The sequence below is a fragment of the Bos grunniens genome, chromosome 1, assembly GCF_055505025.1.
Source record: "Bos grunniens cultivar Pamir isolate PY7600 chromosome 1, Bosgru_T2T1.0, whole genome shotgun sequence".
Lineage (NCBI taxonomy): Eukaryota > Metazoa > Chordata > Mammalia > Artiodactyla > Bovidae > Bos > Bos grunniens.
Window position 1 is genome coordinate 61085786 of NC_141165.1, and position 17949 is coordinate 61103734.

General features: G+C 41.1%; 1 protein-coding gene across 11 annotated transcripts in view; it reads right to left on the minus strand.

The window, feature by feature from the left end:
* Positions 1-1508: 1508 nt before the first annotated feature.
* Positions 1509-17949, minus strand: part of TNIK (TRAF2 and NCK interacting kinase) — a 405472-nt gene continuing 389031 nt past the window's right edge. For all 11 annotated transcript variants that reach the window (XM_086394188.1, XM_086394149.1, XM_086394139.1 and 8 more), the window contains 6 exons: positions 15659-15793; positions 11016-11116; positions 8633-8782; positions 6703-6862; positions 6315-6454; positions 1509-4170 (listed from right to left, as the gene is read on the minus strand). In XM_086394188.1, the coding sequence (XP_086250314.1) occupies positions 4087-4170; positions 6315-6454; positions 6703-6862; positions 8633-8782; positions 11016-11116; positions 15659-15793 (770 nt within the window). In that variant the 3' untranslated portion in view covers positions 1509-4086. The remainder of the gene's footprint in view (positions 4171-6314; positions 6455-6702; positions 6863-8632; positions 8783-11015; positions 11117-15658; positions 15794-17949) is intronic.

Here is a 17949-nt window from a genome sequence, read left to right on the forward strand (position 1 = left end):
CTGTTAACACAAAGCTCTTCAACATTTCAAGAATAGTGACAGGAACCAGGACACATACTAGTAGGGAAAACATTTTTTTTTCTTTTAGTTTATGGAATGTGAGGTTAGGCTTCAGCTGCTTCCTTGTCTGGGCAACAGACAAAACCCAAATGGCTCCGGCCTGAATTTCTCACATCTTTCTAATCTACTGCACAGGAGGGACCAGAGACACCACTTACCAATAAGTCACAAGAGCAGACAGAAAACTGTTAGTAGGTCTTGACAGCCAGGAATTAAGAAGCTTTTAAAAAATGTGTACTTGATGCGATGTACATAAGAAGTATGTCTTAGAAAGCAATGTTAGAGTGTGAGAGAAATGGAATACCTGTTTGAGTGGCCTCGTGGGATGTCATCTGTATCTTAATCTACACTGTTGAAATAGCCCTTGGTCTTCTTGAGGCTCTGTTAGAAAGTCTTCAAGAAAAATGAGCTCTATTTAAATAGTCATTAGATTTTGGGTGGCACTTAGTGCAAGATATCTTCCCTTACCTTGTGTGCAAGGACAACGATCTGAATGTAACTGGCATGGGGAGAACTCTCCCCATCTTAAAGGATCTTGTAGGTCATCTGCTCCCACTATGCACTGCATGGAGGAATCCTTGCTAATGTCCCTGACTAGCACCCAGCAATGACAATCACCTGACAGACCCTGGCCCACAACTGTGGTGTAAGCAGCCAAAGTGGATTTTATTGCATGGTCATCCTCATTGAGTAGCAGGGAATGAAACGATCTAGTGAAACTAGAAAATGGCACCCCACTCCAGTACTCTTGCCTGGAAAATCCCATGGACGGAGGAGCCTGGTAGGCTGCAGTCCATGGGGTCGTGAAGAGTGGGACATAACTGAGCGACTTCACTTTCACTTTTCACTTTCATGTGCTGGAGAAGAAAATGGCAACCCACTCCAGTGTTCTTGCCTGGAGAATCCCAGGGACAGAGGAGCCTGGTGGGCTGCTGTCTATGGGGTTGCAGAGTCGGACACAACTGAAGCGACTTAGCAGCAGCAGCAGCAGTGAAACTCTGGGGGAGGGAGGGTTCCATTTCTCTTTGTATACAAATCTTGATAAAAACTTTTTTAGCTTTGAAACTAGTTTCAGTTTTTCTCATAGGGGAATTTTATCTCTAAAACTGGCTCATTTTATTTTTAAGATGATATTAAGAGGGATGAAAAGCACAACCACTCGCTTGCTTCTGCCAAAAAAAAAAAAAAGAATTAAGGCAAACTGAAATGTTGGTAATTGTTATGAGCCACAAGAACAGTTATTCTGAAATATTCTGCATGACCTAGGCCTCCAGTATTTCAGGGCTAGGGCCTGTCCTTATAGAGGAAAATGTATTTTTCGAGATAAAAGCTTCAGGGAATTCTTTAGAAATCTTTTAAGGAGCACAGATTTGTGGGGGGCTGTTTTAAATTTGGTTTTGCCTTGTACTCTGTGTAAAATATTTGTACAAAAATATAAAAAGCATGGCTTGATGGTTAACGTCTGTGTTTTATTTTTCTTGGCACCAGAAAAGCTCATGGTCTATGTCATGTCAGTGTACATACTGTAAACAAGACTGCATTAATATTGTTTTCTTATGATTTTTTGTTTCAATGAATCTAGACTTTAAAAAATACATTCACAAACTACCTTATGTTTAAACACAATGATTCCCTTTTATTTCTTTACTGTACCCCAAATCCCACAATAAAAAAAATCAGTTAAAGCTGTGTGTTTCGAACTTATCACTTAGAAATCAAAACGGAACAAAACATAAAACAAAGATCAGTTTGCAACATAATTTAAAGAAGCTTCTGGTTCAAAATACCACAGCAGCAATATAAAGAGCTGGTGGCAATCACATGCGGAGATGAGACCCAAATCAATGTGCCTTGTCCATGTCAGCATCCATGACAGTAGTTGCTATTCAATCCCAAACGTTATTGCTGAATTTGTGGCATGGAATTTGCGAAGATCGTATTGTTCAGCAGCAGAACCTTAGCAGTAAAAATGAGAACGGGAGGATTTCATTGCTTTTGAGTGCTAAAGGGACCACAATGAGGACATCTTGGTGATCGCCTGAAGATAATCCTCAATTCCATTTGTGTGTTACCTGCTTAAAATAAATGCAAATGACAACCACCTTTACAGGAGGGGTAGAATCAGCCACTTCAAAAACTAGAGTAGTTTCCTTTCCGTGTCCCCCACCCTTGCCCAAGCCACCAGATTTAAATGGCGGTGTTTTCCTAATGTGTATTTCGTTCTCATTAATAGTACATCAGCTGCTCACGTATTTAGGCAAAATCAGTAGGCTCATAGATTTTTTTGGTTTTGGATCTGTTTACAGTAATTGTTTTCTCCAGAAACAAGCCACATTAGTTTTGTTGCTGTTGGATTTTTTTTTTTTTTCAATTTTTCAAGAACAATTTGGTCAACTACTGTTTTGTTTTAAAAATGCGAAATACCCCTGAGATTGCCAGTTGAGCTCTCTATATGTCTCCTGGAGATAACACTGCTGTGATGAACAGTGAAACGAAACGAACGAAACGAGGTAGGTTAAAACAGGAAGCGCAACACAGATACTGTTTCGCAACACCTTGATACCACAGGCGGCCATGCTCGGAGCTTTGGAAAAAAAATCCCAGACAGTCACGCAAAAGTTCAAATCATCTGTGGAAGAGTTTATAAGGACACAAGTCAACCTGAACGAAATACATACATATCTCTGCACAAACGCTGTTTACCGGATGTTGGGTAATTTGGAGGAAGGTAAAATGATTAGGGTCTCAGAATTTCGGCCAAAGCCTTGCTTTCAAGTTCTATAAAATCTGAACCAATGATGCCTGCTGGGTCCCAGGCAGGCTTAGTAGTCTAGTCCCTTCTCTCACCAACCCAGAAAGAACACAGGCAGCTCAGAAACATTTATTATTATTATTTTTTCAGTCACAGTTTTCATCTTGAGACAGTGGCACCCTCAGGAAGAAGCTGGGAGTAACTAGAGCCTGGATGGCATCGATTCTCCAATTCCCAGAAAGAACAAGGTCTTAACTCCTAATGAAGCCCAAACAGAGTGACTTCCTAGCTGGGAAGTTTTGTGCATTTGAAAAAAAAATGTGTGTGTGTGTATATATATATACATTTTTAGCTTGTTTCCAGAAGCTCTTTCCATCTGACCCCCTCTGTCATCCCATCTTTTGCCCTGATCTGTTGCAGTAATCATTGAGGCAACATTGTATATAGAGTCCCTCATTCACTAGAGCCAACTTAACTCAATGGCACTACTATCCCGTGAGACACACTCTGGTCTGTACAGGGCCCTATAAAATAGGGCCTGCCAGACTCACAAAAATGGTAGTTGATTTTATTAGTCTAAGGCTAGTAGTTTAGCCATTTAAAATCTATTTCCCAAAAGAGGGGAATACTAGTATTTTTCTTCTCTTTTAAAAATTCATTAGCAGTTGCTATCAAAAAGCAACCTCTTGGGTTGGTGAAGGCAAAAGAGTTCTAAAATTACCCCACTGTGTAGTTATGGCCTTCAGTGTAAAGAGATAAGGTACATTTATTGTGCTGTCTCTCACCATTTGAAGTTGGAGATCTTAACAACATATCATATACTTAAAGGTAGCAGGCAGACAGAATTAAAAACAGACACTTTCTCAGTATGCATTCTCTCCCCATTCTTACAAAGTAAGGGGGTAAAGAAAAAAAAAGGTAAAAAACAAAACAAAACTCAAAAATCCACCGTAACACAGCTTAATCACAAGAGCACACAATATTTGTTTCTATCCCTAACTCCGAAGGGCACATGGTCCATCTCCGTCCATAGACAACGCAGCATTCTTGGGGATCTCCTGGAAATTCCTGCCACCTTTTTCTCTCCTTCTCAACCAGGCTGCAACATTGAAAGATGGACTGTATTGGGACGGGTGGAGGGAGAGGAAAAGGGGAAAGCAGTATGTTCAACCAAGCCTTCTGATTCTGCCTCTAGACTGGCATTAAGTCCACATGAGTTATGTTCTTTTAAATTAGAAATAACGCCATGAAGATAAGTGCCAAGTGCTCTTCTGTTACCAGTTCATCATGGAATTTCTGTTGAGGGTCATGAAAAACACTTGGCTACTTCCTCCAGATCGCACGGATGCAAAAAATACCTGTTTGAAATTAAAAAGAAGTTAGTTCAACTGCATGGTTTCTTTCCCTCTTTTCTTCAACCGTCCATCCATTTTTCTCTCACATGTCCTATCCTTGCCATGTGTCAGCTCTTAAGACTCAATGGCTGGTGTTTTTAAAGCATCTTTTAATACACTGCATCCTCTGTAGGCATTCCCGCCTTTATTCCTATAAGGTTACTATTACTTATCATGGTATTGGCCTTCAGGGACCCAGAAGGGACTACATCTTGATTTGCAACAACCCTTTGGGTGCTCACTTTTTACAAGGGAGTTTCGTGCTAGGATAATATGCTGGATTTCTGGTCAAGAACACAACAGGTCCTTTGTTAATTTCTGGAAAGTCACAGGGGCTCCCCTCACCTCTCTCCTAATGACAAGAGGGCAGACTTTGGGAATGAAAGTCAAGAGAGAATTTTGGGCCTACTGACTACTATACAGCTTCATTTTTCAATTAAAAAAACAAACAAATAAACAAGTGGCTCTAGTCGGATAGGATAACGTGTTTAATACCTATTCACTTTGGCACTTCAAGAGTTAACACTTGGCTTCTCTGCTGATGTGATGATGAAGGCATATCCTAGGCTGAAGATCATGGCATTCATAAGGAGAACCACAGTCCATTAGGTCTGGGTCTGCTAAATCATTTTATCAACTGAGAGAAGGGAGCAAGATTTGGGGTACTGCTTGCCTGAGCCGAACATCCATGAACCGCTGCCTAGGAAAATAATGTTACGTGCTTTGGCTGAGTCCTTTAAGAATCAGCCGACACCACGCTTTGGTCCAAGGCATTTACTTTGTCACTAGTATAAAGTCTCTGCTACTTCATTTCCACAACTTGGTTAGAAGAACATTGCTGTCTCTCCCAACAACGTCTTAGGAAGCTCTGTGGAAATGTGTGTCATTCAGCTAATGCTACATATGTTAGTAAAGCTACTGTGGGGTCAATGGGTCACAGGGGGAAGCACAGAGGACCTGTGGAAACACAAGGGGAGGAAAGGGCTGCTGCTCTCCAAGTTCCGTGTGCCCTGGCTCTGAACCTCAGGGCCCTGACACTGGTGTGGTCTCAGACTGTTCCTGAGGGTGTGCACAGGGCTTGCAGTAAGGGCTTCTAGAGTTTGGGGGTCCGTGCCTAGATCAGTCCTGGCCTTATGATCCCCAGAGACTAGGTGGGGGCTGGAATTTTACTTGGGGTCAGGTCTGTCTTCTGGCATATTCTGATGAGGCCCTGGAAACCATTCTTGCCATCCCCAGCTGTTGTCCACCCAGACCACACCACGTCAGATTAACTGGCTGCTCCAGGGTCATACTAAGATCAGCCTGGCTTCTAGGGAATGGGAGAGAGCCAAGAGACGTAGGTCTGTTCAACCCATCACATTCTTTTCTATAAATGTTTACGTTGGCTGAGTTGGGGGACAGCATTTCTAAACTGACCATAGTCACAAAGGATGAATTCACAAATACAGTATAGCTTAGCTACTGAGAACTCTGCGTGAGTCTACAGGGAGGGCAAGGGGGAAGAATACCCTTCTGGGCGAATGTTCATGCCAGACGAACACCGCCAGTTTCACTGGAAAACAGTCCCCCTATGACACTTCAGAAGAAACACGGCTGGAATGACACGGGACATGGCACTAGTTGAGTTTGTGACTGTGCACTCCTTAAGGAATGGGTGACACTTCTCAAAAACTTTGTATTTCTACATGTCACAGGCTTTACATTTAAAGTTGAATATAATGTGATGGGTTATGCCCCAATAGTGATTCTGTGAAAAGTCTAAATGTGGAGTATAAGGTTGACTCTCTGTGAAATGATTAATGATGGGCCAACTCTTCTAAGTGTTTAGGAGAATTTGGGGTATTTGCTGAGTCATCTTAAGGCCTGCAGGCCACACGAGTTACTGAGAGTTTACAAGAAATTTTTAGATGTTTTCATGTCTTTTTTGACGTGTGAATAGTATATTTTGAGGGTTCACATGAGTCAAACCAAATAATGCCATTTCAAGATAATATTGATTGTTTAACACAGATGTGATTCAAATCAGTATAAAGGAAAATGAAGGTTTCACAGGTACCTGGTGGTCTCTTAAAATGCAAACACTAATGCAAATGTTGAAACGGATTTACCTTATCATTTCTTTCACATAGAAACTTTAACCTTTGAGCTCGCTTATGCATAAATACTCCATCCAAATGTCCTGTTTCCACTGACCGGATCTCAATAGCTTTCTCGCCCCAGCCCATTATCTGATTGGAATGAATGTAGGCTGTCAAAAGGAATTTCCAAAACTGCATTAAAAACATTAGATGGGCAATAACTCACAGCATCTGTTCACATCTTAACCACAAAAATGACAAACGACTTGAGATAAACAGACAAAGCAAGTCTTACAAGTGTTATTCACAGACTTTTTTTTTTTTTTTTGGTGGAATCAAATGGTTGTTTCACATTTCTTGACTTTCGTTTCATTTGGGGGGTGTAACTGCTGAAGGAGATAAGGAATGGTTAACCTACCCACAGACGTGGGCATTTCTCCCCATTGGAGCACCACATCCTTAGTTATCCGGCCGTAGGTGTTTACATACACCCCCTCATCCTCATAGCAAACAAGCATTTCCATTCCATCTGTCTTAGGCAAGATGACAATGGCATGAGGAGTGATATTGCCCTGAATCTAGAAGACAAAGAAAGGCCAGGCATTATTCTTTTTCAAAATAAGACAGTATCTTAACTATTAACTTCTAAGAATTGAAAAAAAAAAGTTCTTTCATTTCTCTTTTCCATTTGCACTCTAGAGACCGATGTTTTGCTTTGCTTAATTTAACCACTGACCTGCCAAATACCCTGGTAAATACAAACTTAGGGATGAAGTCAAGAATCCAATTTATCTGTTCCTAAAAGCAACAACTACAACATTAGAGCAGCTGCCCTGTGCCAAGCATGGGCTCTTTACATACGTAACTTCTGGGCCTTAGAACAGCTCCGCACAGTAGGTGTTTCTGTCTACAGGGGAAGTGACTGCATCTCAGAGGGGTTCTGTATCTTGACCAAAGCTGTACTAGCACGTGGTGGTAAAATTGGGATTTGCGCACATTCTCATAAACATTGAAAAAATCTCGTGTTTTCTGTCTACTTTTAAAAAAGATGAGGAAAAGTGCAAACCAGCTGAATATGCTAGAAACAGGCTATATGGGACCAAAATAGGCTATGAAAATTCCGTACAGATTGTTTATCTAGGTGACTAAATAAAAGAATAATCTAAATTAATGGCTTGTTGAGAAAAAAAATTTTAAATTACCATTCATTAAAAAGAATCATACTATTCAAATAAGCGTAGACTGACTTGTATGAAGACAGACATGGGATTGCTGTGACCCCCTGGTGGAGAGTGTCATGGCCATCCAGTAAGTGCAGGGTGGACATGACTGAGGGGCTGGAGGACGATCATGGGGTGGCTTGGTCCCTCATAAAAGAGCATGGGTTGTGAGTCCGTGTGCATGACCACACAGGAGGAAAAGCTGCAATGTGGTAACAAATGATGTGCGTGTGTCATGCACTAAAATAACTTTTTTCAATTGTGCTTCTGTGGAGTAAAGTCTTTAAACTCTTTAAAATACCAAACAGCAACAGACTGAATCTCAGACTTTGTTGATGACTAGTTTCTAATGTGTGTTAGCCTTGGGACTGTATACATATGGGAGACACAATTTGCACTGCTCTTCTCCTACTACATGAAACCATGGGCAGCATTTCCCTTAAAAAGTCATGTTTTAGGCAAAGTGTCAGGATAGTAATATTAATACTGCAAATTGCAGGACCCTGTGCCATGTTCTCTAGATGCGTCACCTCATTTAATGACGATGATAACCCTATGTGATAGGTCCTCTTAGCCCATTTCACAGATGTGAAAGCTGAGGGCCGAAGAGGCTGCCCAACGTGTCCATTATTGCAAAGTGAACACATGCTAGAGCCAGAGCATGTGCTTGGGGGTGTCTGATTTTACCACATGACATTGCCTTCCACTTGAAGAGAGGAACGAGAGCAGAAAAAGGACCATTGGCCTTCTTCCACATAAAATGAACCAATCTCCTTCACAAAGTAGAAATAGAAGCTCATCTATTATACTCTTGCTTTAAAAAAAAAAAGAATTTGTGCCCTTGAATGAAAACATCATATGTATTTTAATATAAAACCCAAGGAAACAACATGTCCAGTAAATGGCAAATAATTGCTATTACATGTTACTCAGTTTCAAGCAGCTGTAAAAATTAGTTAAATTTACATGCTTTATGTATGAAAAGTACAATCTATTTGGTGAAGGCTAAAAGTCTATCTGCTTTACTGATTAGTAAAAGTTAGCATGACTTTCACTACAAATGTACAAAAACAAATCTCTACGTGCAGATTGTCAGAGAGTCTTGACAGTCTGCTTTTGGGAACTTACATGAGATGGTATGTAGATATCATAAGAGTTTCCTGAATCAACATCAATTACATGGAAACCAGTGTGTGAACCAAAAATAACCTTTAATCTTTGACCTTCTTCTACTGTGAGATCAACAAGCAGTGGCTTGTGCTGGAGATCTGCAAAAGACTTTAAAAATCACCCTGTGAGAGTCCACATCATGCAAAGACATTATCTTAATAGATTTTTCCTTTAGCTATTTCCTGTGGAAGTTCACGTCTGACTTTTCTTAAATTGAAAAGCTAGGAAATCTTTCTTTCAATTTTAGAGCTAGTCATATTCTGGCTCTAGGAGGAAGAGTCTAGCATCCATTCGTGCCCCTTGCTCTGCCCCTTGTCTTCCAGGGAAGAGAAGTTGGTTTACAGTTGTCCATTTTGATAGTGTTATCATATATTAAACATATGGTACCTGGGTACTGCTGTTCTTTCCTGTTTATATCTGGCCTTTTCTCCAAGAAGGTCCGGTCACCTCTCTGGCCCCTCTCCTTCCTGAGTGACAGCCAGGCCCATGCATGGCTACTAACTGTTTAGGGACAGCCTGGGGAGGGGGTCAGCTGGGGCCAGTTCTGTGCTAAATAAGCCTGTTCTGAGTTATCGTGCCCGCTCTGGTTCTGATTGTCCTGGGTGAGTGAGTGCCCATCAGATCAGCACCTTCTCTAGACTTAAGAAGGAGATCTGAGACTTGGGTTTGACCAACAGAGAGGGAAGGCTGAGGTGGTACATCTCAAGACTTGTGGCTTACACTGGTTAGCTGGGTTTACCTAGAAAGAAAACAAAGAGCCCCAGACACAGCTGTCAAAGTTCTGTGTGGGAGACGCTGAAGTCCAAGCCACAGGTAACTGTTCAGTCTCCCCTCCTTTTCCTCTGCCATTATTTCAACCCCACTCTACCTGTACTGGCCTGGAAATCTGGGAGAGACTCTGTGAAACCACAAGTGCCTTGGCCGCTTTAACAGACTCCTCCTTCCTTTTTTACTAACATCATTTTCACGTATGGGAGGTTTGAGCCAAATCTCCTTGTCCCATAGGAGGGCTCAACCTCCTGCCAGCTCTAGACTTTTCCTATTCAAGTCCTTGCCTTGCCCGTCCCTCCTTCCAGGCTGGGCATGGTTTGCTGAACAAAGCATTCTGCCATCAGTTCTGCACTTTGGCTTGTACACTGATGGCAGTAACTTCAGAACTGGAACAGGCCTTGACTGAAAAGCTTTTGCAAAGAGAGATTTTGGCAGAACAGCAGCACCACTGTAGCTTTCAGGAGTCATCCCAAGTGTTATTACTAACTTAATGCAGCCCAAAAATTCTTCTCCATAAATGTGGGGTTATGGAGGGGTACCCATTTCCATCGATGAACCCACCTTCCTGAGCACATCACAAGTGAACTCCTTGTGCTGCTAAGAGAATAAGACAGAACTGGGGTGATTTGGCCCTGAAGAGGGGCTCATAATGTTCCCAGGGCAGCTTCTGCCCTCACATGGCTTAAATGGCAAGAAATAATACATAAAGGGTCAAAGAAAGATGAGAGTTGTAAAGGTGGGGAGAAAAGTGAGAGCCAAGGAGATATAAAGAGAGAGACGTAGGCAGAGAGAAAGAATGAACAGAAGATAAATTAACACTGGCTATGGGCAGACTGTGTATCTCTGAAAACATCAGACTGCCGGTAAGTCCTGGTCCTTCTGGCATGTGGGGTCAGCTTTCATGAGCTGAAGTCAATGGGACCAGCATCACTTGATACTATTTCTGTTGATTCTCATGAGTGATCAAGCCGACCACGGTGAGTACAGACTTAGACAAGATAAAAAATGAAAAAGCAATGAAAATTGAAGGATGCAGAGAATCTAGGCCATTTCCACATGTGACTCTATTCAGTATTCACTTCATTGAAGTCCAATAGCAATGGGGATATATGACCATCAAGTGAGTTTTAGGGACTTTAAACCAAAAAGGCTTAAGAGGATTTTAAGATTAACAGACTCAGTTCAAACTTGAAATACAGTGCTGCTGTTGGTCTGCCTTTTTCAGAAGAAATATCAGACTTAGGTGGGGGTATAATGAATCTCATTGTCTAATATTACAATGAATGCTTTGCCCGGTAACCATTCCCCATTAAATGCCACTTAGAGGTGATGGTGCGTAGACCTGAAACGGAGGAGGAAGGTGCACCCAAATTTTAATTTGATTAATTTAATAGCATTTGATAATACCCAGTCTTTACTTTTAGAATAACAAACAAGGGTTCCTACACTTTTAAAAGAGAATTTTTCTATATAGAAAACTTGGTACAAGTCTCTGTGTAAGATAGAGCAGTGTTACCTGGTGGAAACCTACAGAAACAAGCCCTTGTTAGGTAATCACATGTCTACTTACCTTAAATGCCATGAACTTATGATACGGTTTAGGAGCCCAAGCATATATCTCCACAGCATTCTTTAAGGCAATCACCAAGAATTTGATCCTTTCATATTTAACTGCAATAGAAACATTATGAGTTAAGTTTATTAATTTATTCCAGCTTCTGTGTTGATAAATGGTTCCTGGTGCCTCAGTGGTAAAGAACCTGAGAACCCGCCTGCCAATGCAGGAGATGCAAGAGACGAGGATTTGATACGTAGGTCTGGAGGATCCGCTGAAGATGGAAATGGCAACCCCCTCCAGTATTCTTGTCTGGAGAATCCCATGGACAGAGGAGCCTGGTGGGCTACAGTCCATGGGGTCACAAAGAGTCAGACACAGCTGAGCAGGCACGCACGCACACACACACATCACTCTATGTCACCCTAATTGAGGGTAGTGCTCTGGTGTGGGATGTTCTTGAAAGTGAAAGTTGCTCAGTTGTGTCCGAGTCTTTGCTTCCCCATGGACTATACAGACCACAGAATTCTCCAGGCCAAAATACTGCAGTGGGTAGCCTTTCCCTTCTCCAGGGGGATCTTCCCAACCCAGGGATTGAACCCAGGTCTCCTGCACTGTAGCTCTCCAGTGTGGGATATTCTTACAGGTATGGATTTAACTTCCTTTAGTGAACTTGTCTGCAGAATATCTGGGGCCTTTTGTTTCCTGCTGAAAGCTCTATCTAAAGATGTAACTGGTTAGGACTGTCTCTCACCACCAAGTCTAGATGTGAATTACTTATTTTAAGAAGAATCTGTATAAAAATCCTTCATGTTTCCTTACTTGGCTTTTATGTTCACTCACATGTAAGCAGCTGAGAGCTGGTATGGCAAGATGGCAGAAGAATCAACAAATGGGTAGAGATAGAATGTCTGCCGTTTGCTTATTATTCAAACTTGGATTCCAGTTATTGGAAATTTAAAAGGGACTAGTGCCCTTAACAAGAGACCCCAGAGAGATACCGTTCCCTTCCTACTATGTGAGGCTGTAATAAAAAAGACAGCTTTCTATGACCCAGAAAGCAGGCCCTCACCAGACACTGAATCTGACAGCACTTTGATCTTGAGCTTTTCAGTCTCTGGAGCTTTGAGAAATAAACTCCTGTTGTTCATATACCACCCAGCCTGTCATATTCTGTTATAGCATCTTGAACAGCCTAAGACAATACACATGGAGTTGCTTTAATTCTTTACTGGTCGCACAGAGTGGTATGTGGGATATTAGTTTCCCAACCAGGGATGGGACCTGTGCCCCTTGCACTGGAAGGCGGATTCTTTTTTAATATATTTAATATTAATTAATTATTTAAATTAATTTAATAATTATTATTTATTTATAAATTATTAATTTAATAATTTTTAATAAATTTATTTTTAATTGAAAGATAATTGCTTACAGAATTCTGTTTTCTGAAATATCAACATGAATCAGCCATAGGTATATATATGTCCCCTCCCTCTCAAACCTCCCTCCTATGTCCCTCCCCATCCCACCCCTCTAGGTGGATACAGAGCCCCTGTTTGAGTTCCTTGAATCATACAGCAAATTCCCATTGGCTATCTATCTATTTTACATATGGTAATATAAGTTTCCGCATTACTCTCTCCATACATGTCACCCTCTCCTTCTTCCCCTGCCCACTGTGTCCATAAATCTGTTCTCTATGTCTGTTTCTCCATTGCTGTGGAAGGTGAATTCTTAACCACTGGACTGCCAGGGAAGTCCCAGCAATTGTTTTACTTTATCTTTTATAAAATGTTTGAACACTCAGAGTATTCTGTATCCTAAAGAAATTAGCCCAGGATAACGGCTACGGTTTTTCCAGTGGTCATGTATGGATGTGAGAGTTGGACTGTGAAGAAAGCTGAGAGCTGAAGAATTGATGCTTTTGAAGTGTGGTGTTGGAGAAGACTCTTGAGAGTCCCACGGACTGCAAGGGGATCCAACCAGTCCATTCTAAAGGAGATCAGCCCTGGGTGTTCATTGGAAGGACTGATGCTAAAGCTGAAACTCCAGTACTTTGGCCACCTGATGCAAAGAGCTGACTCATTGGAAAAGACCCTGATGCTGGGAGGGATTGGGGGCAGGAGGGGAAGGGGAAAACAGAGGATGAGATGGCTGGATGGCATCACTGACTCAATGGACATGAGTCTGAGTGAACTCCGGGAGTTGGTGACGGACAGGGAGGCCTGGCATGCTGCAATTCATGGGGTCACAAAGAGTCGGACATGACTGAGTGACTGAACTGAACTGAACTGACCAAATTCTTGCTCTCTGAATTCTTTTTCTATAGCATACCTCTGCATATCCTGTCTTTAATGTACTTTCAACAACTTCTTCTGCAATTCACTTCCATATTTCTCAATGACATGCTAATAATGTTATTTTTTTTCATTTGTAGATATTATCTGATATTAGCTACTGACTCTGGAGCATGGAAAGGATCTTGTCTCTTATCACCGCCTCCTCTCTCTAGTTCTCTGTCTCTCAAATGTACCCATTTCTTCTTCCCTCACACCTCCAACACAGTTATAGTTACAATTTTTGGTGAAGTCAATATCTTGTGTTAAAATCATTACCGTTCATAGAGGAGACATGTGGTATACCCTTATTATAATTCCTTTCTTGTTTTCCCCCATTTTTTCCACTTCCTATTTTTTATACATCTATCTCTAAGCACATGGAAACTTGCTGTTAGTGTTATAAATGCCTTTAATACAGTCAAATATGACAGGTAATTTATTAGTAACATTTTTTTTCTTGGAGGTACCTCTTCCTGAACCCTCCATTGTCCCACTCTGGACTAATTTCTCTCTCTCTCTCTATCTCTCTCCACACACACACACACACAAACTGGTTTTGTTTCTCTGGAGAACCCTGGCTAATACAGATGGGTTATAAATTACTAAGTGAAAAATAATGTTTCCTTTAGAACTTTGAAGGCCTTGCTCCGTTGTCTTCTAATCTTCCAGCATTGCTATAAGTCCCAGGCCATCTAATTCTGGGTCTATTATATATAAACTGTTTATTTACTTATTATTTATTTATGGTTGCATGGTGCAGCTTGTGGGATCTTAGTTCCCTGACCAGAGGTCAAAACTAGACCTTTGGCAGTGAGAGGGTGGGGCCCCAACCACCGGACCACCAGGGAATTATTTACCTGTAATTTGAAAGCTTTAAGAGCCTTCTCACTTCCTGGGTACTGAAATCTCATGTTGCTGTGTCTTCTTGTAAGTCTTTTTTCATTCATTTTTCAGTATTTCATTCATTTTCATATACTGGGTACTCAGTGCATCTTTTTATTTGGAGATTTTTGAGGTCTTTTCTTGTATTTTTTCTTTGGTGCCTTCTTCTCCTTCCATTTCTTAATTTCTCTTTTTCCTAAAACTCATGTAACTTAGATTTTGAACCACTTGGATTGAATCTTTTTGTTTTCTTACCCATCCTCTCCTTTTTCTTCCTTTCTTCCATTCTCCTTTTTCATTCCATTTTCTAGGACATTTCTCATCTTTATCTTCCAAACCTTTTATTATACTTTTTATTCCTGCCTATATATTTTAATTTCCAAGGTGTTTTCCTTGTTCTCTGAATGACATTTTCCAACCTTGTTTCATCTTTTTTTTTTAAACCCTATTCTTCTTTTATGGAAATGGTATTTCTAATCTCCCTGAAGTTATTACAGTTTCTTAAAAAAAATTTTTTTTTGTTCCACTCTTCATTATCCTCGTTTCCTCTGAAGTCCCTTCTTTCTAAGTTTCCTTCCTATGAGTGGATTTGCCCACTGTATGCTATTGTGGGCTTATCAACTGATGGGCTTCACTTTTAAGGTGGTTAGATAGCATGCTCTTTTCACAATATGTCAAATATTAGTACCTGAACATCTTTTCTTTCTGGCCATTTAGCTAATCCAAAGACAATCGTTCAATCTCTTGCTTGGGGATACAAGCATGCCTGGCAACATTTGGGGAGCCACGCAGGATAAGGTGTGTGTATGAATAATAATTCATTATTCCCCATAAAGAGACTGGCTGTGTCCACCTTTCATCTGCTGCAGTCAGGGAGGGTGGCTGCCTGACTGAGCTCTGTAGGATTTGCTGTTCAGAAGCTTTCCAACAATCCTCCCATTTTTAGTCCCATCCTCACCTCCACCTCAAATACACTGGGGGCCTCAGGTCCTAGACCTTTCAGGTCCTAGGCCTTTCTGAGTTCTGTCGAGTGACTGGGTTGATTTTGATGACTTTCCTCAGAGCAGACTTAGAATTCAGCATTTACTGATCAGTTAGGTCTATTCCAAGTCATCTAACTACTCTTGTTCAATTTTTTGACATCTCTTGTTATCTGGTTTGTCTTCTCCTGGTCCCTTTGTCCTTGTGGGTTGATAGCATTTTTATTCCTTTATTGTCATTTTAATGGGTCTTTGGGAGGAGTCTAGGACTTTATTCTGAATGCACTCTTTGAACTTCATTGATCTGACTTTGGGGAAATAATGCAAGTATATTTAAGGTTCCAGCAGTGTCTTAAACTGGTCACAGATGCATCACCAGTATCTGATAGAAAAAACTGAATGAAACTTAACTGAATAGTTTGGACTGAGAACAATTCCACATCTTGAGACTTACCAACTTTGTAATGTATACAGCCTTCCAAGTCTCCCACAGTGATCCAGCCTTGTTTCTTTTCTACTTCTGGGTCATTGTGTAGTATTCTGTTTCTTAACCATGAAAGATAGTAAACTCGTAACTTATTCTTCTTTCCTGTTAAAATAACAGAGCTTTAATTTCAAGGTCTGGAGACAGCTTTTTCTCTTAATCCTTCCCATCTCCATTTTATTTTTATTTACAATTGTGTGCATGTGTGAAGGCATAATAACCAGTGTCTCCAGCATCATCAAAGATCTGCATCTGCCAGAACTTATGATTAAAACAGCTTTAAGTGTTTTGGGCAAATAATCATTGTATAATTTGGCCACCTGATGCGAAGTGCCAGTTCATTGGAAAAGACCCTAATGCTGGGAAAGACTGAAGGCAAAAGGAGAAGGGGGCAGCAGAGGATGAGATGGTTAGACGGCATCACTGACTCAATGGACATGAATTTGAGCAAGCTCCAGGAGACAGTAGACGACAGAGGACTGGTGTGCTATAGTCCATGGGGTCACAAAGAATCAGACATGACTTAGTGACTAAAGAACAACAACAACTTTTTACCTTCTGGTAGCTTCTTTTTTTTTTTCCTTTCACATGAACTCTATTTTTGAATATTTATTTATTTATTAAATTAATTTTAACTTATTTGGCTGTGCCAGGTCTTTGGTGTGGGATCTAGTTACCCTGCCAGGGACTGAACCGGGGCCCCCTGCATTGGGAGCAGGAAGACTTAGGCACTGGACCACCAGGGAAGCTTATTTGAGCAAGCTACTCTTATTCACTCCTCCCAATGCAAAGGGCAATGTCTGCTCAGTAAGACCTAATTCTGTAACAGAAGAGTTGATCAGCATTCCAAAACATTCTAATCTAATTACATGAAGGAGTGTTGACGGACATTTTAGCATATTCCAGGTGTGACCGCCTTTTCCTCATCTTCTACCCAACACACCATATGTTAATGCAAAGCCTCTTACTCGCCGCCTCTCTTACTTTAAAGATGACAGCTGGTCGTAGTTTCATTTTACTAAACAGAAAAAGGCATTGCATAAGGATATGAGAAACAAGTTCAGTGAAGGCAATCTGGGCTCAGAAAATAGCCCTGGAAGAATTTATGGTGCTGAGATCCCTGAAAGAAGTACCAAACAGAAATAAGAATGGACAAAAAGATGTGTACTTGTGCAAAAATGTACAAGTTCCCCTTGGGAAATGTCGGTAAAGTGATCCTGGAGTAAAGAATCCTTAGGATGACAAGAAAACACCTTAAATAAAAACATTGAGGTATATACAGGAGTTAAATTTAATCAACCATCCGAGATTATCTAAATACCAGATAAGAAACTGTCCTTTAGGGTGGCTTTTTCTAAGTGATCAGAAATTTACCCAGTTCTTGGGTACTTACTTTTCCTTTGATTTCTTGTCAAAAAAATATGTTTTGCAGATATGATATATAACAGAGGAAGAGAATTCATTAAAGCACTGCACACTGGATTTGACAGAAGAATATATTTATTACTGAAATTAAGGGAACCACTGTGCAGTTATTATTCCTCTTTGCAGCCAAAGGCCTTGAATATGCATTGATCACAATAGCCAGGATGGGCAGGAGGCTGGTGCTTTCTCTTCCTTGTGCCAACACAGATCAGAGGGCACTTCAAGAATCTTTGGCTCATATTTTCATTTTCTTCTTTCCCTACCCATGTGTTTCATGATAGCCGGGAATACACTTTTAAAAATGATGCATCACATAATGAAGCTTGAACATGAATTTTCTGATATCATTTCCCCTTTTGGTAGGTGTCTGGCAGATGTATGGCTGTAAATTTGATTTGGGGGTGTAGCAATCAAGAACTCAATACCCAGAATAAAGGACTGTGTTAGTTCATTAGTCGTGTCCTACTCTTTGCAATCCCATGGACTGTAGCCCGCCAGGCTCCTCTGTCCATGGGATTTTCCAGGCAAGAATACTGGAGTGGGTTGCCATTTCCTTCTCCAGGGGATCTTCCCAACCCAGCAATTAAACCTGGGTCTCCTGCATTGCAGGCAGATTCTTCACCATCTGTTGCTGCTGCTGCTGCTAAGTCACTTCAGTCGTGTCCGACTCTGTGCGACCCCACAGATGGCAGCCCACCAGGCTCCGCCGTCCCTGGGATTCTCCAGGCAAGAACACTGGAGTGGGTTGCCATTTCCTTCTCCAATGCATGAAAGTGAAAAGTGAAAGTGAAGTCGCTCAGTCGTGTCCGACTCTTAGAGGCCCCATGGACTGCAGC